At 36.4% G+C, this 7,170-nt stretch overlaps 2 protein-coding genes across 2 annotated transcripts; one reads left to right on the forward strand and one right to left on the reverse strand.

The window, feature by feature from the left end:
* Positions 1-32: 32 nt before the first annotated feature.
* On the reverse strand, positions 33-5,079 carry LOC134674782 (protein-L-isoaspartate(D-aspartate) O-methyltransferase). The gene is made up of 7 exons (XM_063532954.1): positions 4,926-5,079; positions 4,437-4,573; positions 3,791-4,016; positions 3,442-3,527; positions 2,461-2,538; positions 1,998-2,085; positions 33-455 (listed from the first exon to the last, which is right to left on the reverse strand). The coding sequence occupies exons 1-7, from the start codon at positions 5,020-5,022 to the stop codon at positions 442-444; spliced, it is 726 nt and encodes a 241-aa protein (XP_063389024.1). The 5' UTR covers positions 5,023-5,079; the 3' UTR covers positions 33-441.
* Positions 5,080-5,285: 206 nt separating this feature from the next.
* LOC134670161 (male-enhanced antigen 1) lies at positions 5,286-7,014 on the forward strand. Its single transcript, XM_063527856.1, has 3 exons — positions 5,286-5,596; positions 5,687-5,821; positions 6,542-7,014. The coding sequence occupies exons 1-3, from the start codon at positions 5,402-5,404 to the stop codon at positions 6,668-6,670; spliced, it is 459 nt and encodes a 152-aa protein (XP_063383926.1). The 5' UTR covers positions 5,286-5,401; the 3' UTR covers positions 6,671-7,014.
* Positions 7,015-7,170: the final 156 nt, after the last annotated feature.

Here is a 7,170-nt window from a genome sequence, read left to right on the forward strand (position 1 = left end):
TGTATTTTATTTAAATTAAGATGCTTTGGTTTAACTTCGACAATGGGGTACTTAATTTTGGAAATTGCACTGCAACGATTATCAAGGCATTTTGCCTACTCTTGCAACAGTGGAAGTGCATCTAGTTTAGATATTATCGATTTTTAAATTCACCCCCCCTTTCGAAGTGGCCCTAAAGCACCTTATACATTTTATATAAAGCTCAGTCAGATACATAGCCCCCTGAGACCCACTAGTTTTTGAATTCGAAACACTCGCACCATCCCACTAACCCGGGGTTAACCAGTTAGTGAAATGGTCCAAGTGGCACTTAGTAAATTAAAAGTTGAAATCAAAATAGATTGTGAATTAAGTACAAGAATTTGTACGCAGGGTCCAAGGAGGATAGACAGGTCATAGGTTCGGTAGGAACGAAGGCAGTGCACTTCTTAGTTTCAGAATTTAACGCCAAGTACCTAAAACAAGGGTACCATTGAAGTTATTATTACTATAGATAAGCCATACTAACTAAACAATGAAATTGTCGCAATCGCAACAACAATCGCCGACACAGTAAATTTTCTCATTTTTACTTTATTCTACATTAGCCGTAGGTACCACTGGTTGGCATTTGACAGAGACAGAGGGAATATATTTCCCACATGATTTTGAACTATGTTTCAATATGATAGGGTTTAATTTTACATAATTTTCTGACAGTCATGCCTTATCAAGGGCTTAAGCGAAAAGCGCCCATGAACAGAAAAGTCTCCTGGCAGTCAATGTGTTAACTACGAAATAAATTTTAATAAAAAAAAACTAATGAATAAATAGGTACGGTTTTTGTACTAGCTTTACCTTTTTCATTTGGGTTGTGGCAAATCAGAACTATCGAAACGGCTGCCCACCTGCTGTTTAAGTTTATTCGTTAACATTCAAAATGGTTAAATATATAATATAATCATTACAAATGATGTTCTTTATAAAAAAAAATACAACCTGGATAATTAAGCAGATAAATCTCCCCTTATTTTTTTACAATAAACTCTTGATGAGAATTTTTTAATTCGGTCATTTCCATAGAAATACTTAAAAACTAACTTTTTGTGTGACCAGCGCACTATTCTGAGGGCTATAAATATAGGTATAACTAGTCCCTACATCAGTGCCCTGTTTATCAAAACCTTGTAACTTGTAATACAAGTGAAAGTCCCTTTTTGGCAGCTTTTGTTAGAAAGGGACTTCCACTTGTACCTAGGTAGGCAATATGTGCTATTATATGCAACATACAATACACCTTTGTTTTATAATATGTATAGAAAAATGTAAATATATTAATTATATAAATACTCTTATTCCAATAAAAGAAAATACTTATTTCTGTTACAAACTTAGGCTTAGGTACCAATACCAAGATTCATTTATATAGCACTAGTAAACATCATATGTATTAGGAATTGTGAATGAATAATAGGTACACAGTAACGTCAAAGGTAGCAAAGCAGGCAAGGTGATCAAAATGATATACACAACTTCATTGTAAAGAGAATAACAGCATTAATTAGATAATTCTGAACACCTGGCTTGCCTAGCTACTTATGCAAATATGCAGCTGATGAGCTGACTGAAGACCTACACAACCCGAAAGACAGACACCACGAAGAACAGAGCTTGCGACATAGGCCGGTCACAAACGACAGCGCCAGTCACTCACAGTATGATGTACGTCGGTCACTCACGGTGCTGCTGCTTCTATCGTTCCTTATAATATTACTACAGTATGGTGATTTTAATGCAAAAGTTAAATATTATCTCTTAAAAATATCCGTCATCATTTTCTCCAGGAGTGAAATTAAATACTATTATATCATACAAAATTATTGCGATATGGAACATATATACACGATATACGCCCTACTTTAAAAGTCGCCAGAGTTTTCGCAAGAGATCCTTATACCAGCATATCAGAGCCAGGCAGAACAGTGCGCCGGCCACGAGTAAGTATGTCGGTCACTCACGGTGCTGCCGCTCCTTGTCGGTCAGAGGCACGTAGATGACGCTCATCAGCTTTTTGACCGTGTGTGACCCGTCCGCTGCCTTGTCCACCTACGTGACAGATAAAAACTGGTGTAATTTTGACCGTGAGACTCACTCTATTTTTTTTAACAAGTCACTCACGTTATTTAGTTGTTATTATCAAATTATTATGAAGAACATGTCGAGCAGTCATCGCGTTAAAACGTGAGTGACCCAAAATATACTATACAATGTAGCCTTAAAAGTGCAAATTTAATTGAGAGTGAGGGTAAACAATCATTAACAGTACTACTACTAGGTAGTACTAGGTACCTTTCTACATTATACTATCCTATCCTTTTATAATCTTAAAAAAACCGATTGCAAGATACTATACGTTTATCAAGTTTACCCTTTTTTGTGAGTTTAAGCAACTTAAACGTACAGACTGTTTTACTTTATTACCTGTGTCAAATGTTGCTCTCCGCCCTCCGGCCCGACTGGAACTATGAGTCTACCTCCTGGCTTCAATTGATCTATTAACTGGAAATTGATAAACAAATTATTTATTTTTTAATTTAGTTTTTAATTGCGCTAATATAAATAAAAAAAAAACAAAAGGCGGACTTAATTCCTTCTAGAAATAATTGAAATTGAATCTTTATTGTCATATTGTGAGTTACAATGATTTTAAAATTATTAAGGTAGAATCATCACAATCAACCGCGATGCGGAGTACAATGTTGATACTAAAACTAACCTTACAGCTAAATACTTATACAAATATCGTGTCATTACATGTGATACGAATAAAATGATTGGTACTATGTCAATGAGTAAATTAATAAATATTACTATTCGTACTAATTATTGTTCGAAGACATAAAGTGGTCACTTATTTTATAGTAAGATTTTTCTAGGCACCATTTATAAAGTTTACATCCAAATTCAGGTTGTTCAAGTATTTTAATTTCATTAGGCAAGTGGTTAAATGTGTGAACAGACATATAAAACACACTCTTTCTAAAGTAAGCTGTTTTGTGATCAATGGGATAGCACAAGTTAAAGCCATGGAGTTTGGACGTTATTCTCGGATTGCTTTTTTGTATATTAAACTTGTGTAGATTTTTTTTCACATAAAGACAGATTTCATATACATATAAAGAGGGGACCGTTAGTATTTGTAATTCCTTGAACAATGGCAGGCACGAGTCTCTACTTCGGGCGCTACAGATCGCCCTTACACATTTTTTTACAATACTAAGGTAAGTGTAGTAAGAAGCATTTTAACAGAATAGATCATTTTGAACACCTGGCCAGTTGACCACCAGGTGAGATAGTGGTCATATGCATACTTTTTCCAATAAAAAAAATCCAGACTGGTTTTGTAGAAGTAGGAATTAAGATTGCATACAAGAAAGTGATGATAAAAATATATATAGTTACAGCTTGTGGAAGTGTGGGTGCCGCGGCGCCGACATGGATAGCGTTGTATGGGGCTTCAGCTTCGTAGCCAACTCTCCCATCCCCGGCTACAAAACAAAACAACTTCACTTACAACCGTCACAGTCTCTTCAAGTGTGAATGCGAACAATGATATTTAATATAAATAGAAAAGAATAGAAGAAAATTTATAAACAATGGACGTATGAATTGGATACAGTGTGCTAAGCGCCTAATGCTAAAAATACATATATACTTACACATATGAATCTTTATTAATTTACCTCTTTGTAATATCAAATTATCAAAACATGTGTATTACATAACAATCATAACATTAATGTTTACTAACCAATTAGTTTGATACGCTCAGAAGTCAACAAGGCAGGATTATCTTTCTTAATATTTTTTGTAGCTAGTTGAACGAGCTCGGGAATATGGTCTATGCCTATGACTCGGCCAGTCTCTCCAACCATGAACGCCATACAAGCAGTCAAGTATCCAGAGCCAGAGCCAACGTCTAAGGCTTTTTCACCAGGAATCAATTGGTTTTTAAGCCTTTCAAGTGCATGGGCGTGCTGCAAGAAAGCATAAGTTTAAAAAAAAAATTACGATAATCCTAATTTGATCAAATGTTTTCTAGACCAGATTAAGCCAAGTAGAGACCTTTGTGTAAATGTAGTGTAGACCCTTAACCCTTTACTAGGCTGACATTCCAAAAATGACAATCAAATGTCAGTAAAATAGAACACATGTTTGAAGTGCTGTATGTGGGAAATATATATCCCTTAGCCTGGTAAAGGGTTAAATTCCTGGATGTACAAAGGTCCCTAGTCAAAACCATTGCTTTACCCCTGAACTCCCACGGATTTAAATTTACTACTAAAAACAATCTTGAAGTTTTTATTTTTGATTATACGCTGATCCAATAGCAAGTGAGAACTGAGGGGTTTAATTTGCATTTACGGCTAATCTGGCTTTAAGTATAATAGACAGACCATGTGTGGAGCGCTGATGGTGGCCGAGTAACCAATGGACTGCGGAGAGTCATGGTACGGAGCATAGGGACAGTAGTTCTTGCGATCCACAGAGTTCATAGCATTAGCCACTGCATCAGATTTAATAATGCCATTTGCTGTAATAAACAAAACAATCTTAGAAATTCCACACGTGTTTATATAACAGTGTATGGCTCATACGAAAGGAATTTATTCTGGTTATCGTAAGTATATAAAACTCAATAAGTTTGAATTACGAAACTATATTTTATGAATTTCGATAAAAGTTGTGCAAAAAAATCGTCATCATTTGCCACACACACTCAGTTTTAATGTTCTTTATTCTAATTATTGTTATGAAGCCAAACTTTAAGAATTATGAAATTTAATAATTCTGATGCTATGATTACTACTGATTATCATTGAACTAATATAGGAAGAAGATAATTTAAGTCCAATTTACTTATAAGATTGCGAAAGCGATTTTACCTCTAAGATTGCGCACCAAATCAGCGTTATTTATACCATGACTCCTCCAAGCCATCACTAACACTCCGGTAAACAAAAAAACAACGGTGTAGAACATAAACAAATATTTTTTAATTTTTTCTGTAAATAAAGGACTCGATTATCTCGATGTTGTTATAGAAGTGAAAACTAAAGATTGAAAATTTGAAATGTCAATATACCAAATGTCATTAAAGATGTTTGAGGTAGTTTAGAAACCGCTGCAGTAATCGCAAGAGTTCTATGATTTTATGCCCCTTGATTTTTATTAGTAAAATATTGCTGCCTTACGTCAAACTTGGCAACTGTCAATATGGTTCGTGCTGCTGTCGTTTGGAGATTTGGTGCACATTCTGCTGCATCAAATTTAAGAATTTAACACCATACCACTTGCGTTTTTTGCATTTTCAAATTCTACACAGATACAACCTTACGCAGCGAGTCGTATCAAGTTGACAATGGTGTGCGACGGCCCCGATCCTCCCGACAATTCGCCGCATGAACTCACGCCTCCCCCTCGACACGATCTCATGATGAATGGTAACAATGCAGAAGAAAGCGATGAAGAAAACGAATATTTCGGCTACGAACCATTACCACAGGGACCTGAAGCTATGCATTCCGACCACGAAAACAGTGACGACGAGACACAGGTGTGGTCACAACTTTACTGTGATGTTCATTTGCTTCACTTTGCTGTTTTTTTTTCATTGTGAGTGCTATTTTTTTCTGTACTGTTACAGAATATGGATACCCAACAAGCACCCACAAATGAGGTCCCTGCCATTGAGCCCATGGAGAATGTGCTGACCAGAGAAGTGTGGAGCGCGCCTCGTCCGGTCGACCCCATTCAAATGGACAATGAGAGAGCACAACAGGTAACATAATGCAATATTATGTAGCTAAGTTTCAAGAGAAGCAGTTTGCAATATTTTTTGCATGTTTTATAACTTCATTCATACCTAATATTCTTTCAAGCTTTAGCCCTAAAACTCTGCAATAGCCACATTACAGGAGCACCCATCAATATTTTATACATCAAAACTCATAACTGGAAACGATAAAGTTATGTAGAAACTATCTCCCTATAGTTCGTTTTTTTTAGCATTAGAAAGAACTTGAAAGAAGGTAAGCAATCTTGGCACGTCATTTAATTGAAAAACGCTTTTTAAAAATCAATAACTATTACTTATGAAAGCAGAAGAATATAAATTATTGTATCATAAATATCATAATAGTTACATATTTGCCGTATCTTATTTTTAAAATGTGTTTTTCAATTAAAAGACACATCAAGATTATTTACCTAATTTCTAATGCTAAAAAAAACAAAGTATAACAGGTCGCTGGCAGTGAATGTGTTAAAGTTAATTAATGCTCCATCATAAAAATTGCCCTTTAGCAATAAGACTATAATCCGCCTCTGCTTACCTTTCATATGTGTGGTGGTCAAAATTTGTGGGTTCAAATCTGAAATTGTTTAACAGAATGCTAATAAATTTACAAACAATTTGGTCACAATCCTTATCATATGCAGAAAAAAGGTTAATCCGTATCCCATATTGAATTCTATTATTAAGATGTTATTGTAATTACAGGTAATGTCAGCAATGGCAAACTTTGCTCTACCCCAGGCTTCCATCCCCGACTGGGCGCAGAGTGTCACCGAGGACCAGTGGAAACAGACCCTGCATGACAGGATAGAGAGACTCCGGAGCAACAGATAAAGCTATGAAATTTATTTATTTAGGATTTAATAAGTTTTTATTTAGTTTTAACTATACAAATGAGTTGTGGGGCTAAATCACTTCAGAGTGGGAGCCAGAAAACTCAAATCGGGGATCTGGCAGACCCCGCCAACGATTGTGGGAGAAACTGGACTCCTTCTTAAAAGAGTGGCCAGACATAGCACTGGACAGAGATTTGTGGAGAAATTGGCGGGGGAGGCCTTTGCCCGGCAGAGGCTCCAAATAATAATTTAACTATCCAGTATGTAAAGGTAATCAGTAGTGTCTCACTGAACCTTGATTTTTTGCGGATACCAAAACCAATGGTTTGGGTTCACTTTAGGCCTCCCCCACATCTGGCGTCTTTCGAGCGTCGGCGTCTACAATTCTATGGCCGACGTCGACGCAACGTCGACGCAGCGTCGACGCAACTGCGCAGCGACGTCATTTTCCATAGCGCTGGGCGCGACAGACGCCGACGTTCGAAAGACGCCAGATGT

Source organism: Cydia fagiglandana, chromosome 1 (genome assembly GCF_963556715.1).
Source record: "Cydia fagiglandana chromosome 1, ilCydFagi1.1, whole genome shotgun sequence".
NCBI classification, from domain to species: Eukaryota; Metazoa; Arthropoda; class Insecta; order Lepidoptera; family Tortricidae; genus Cydia; species Cydia fagiglandana.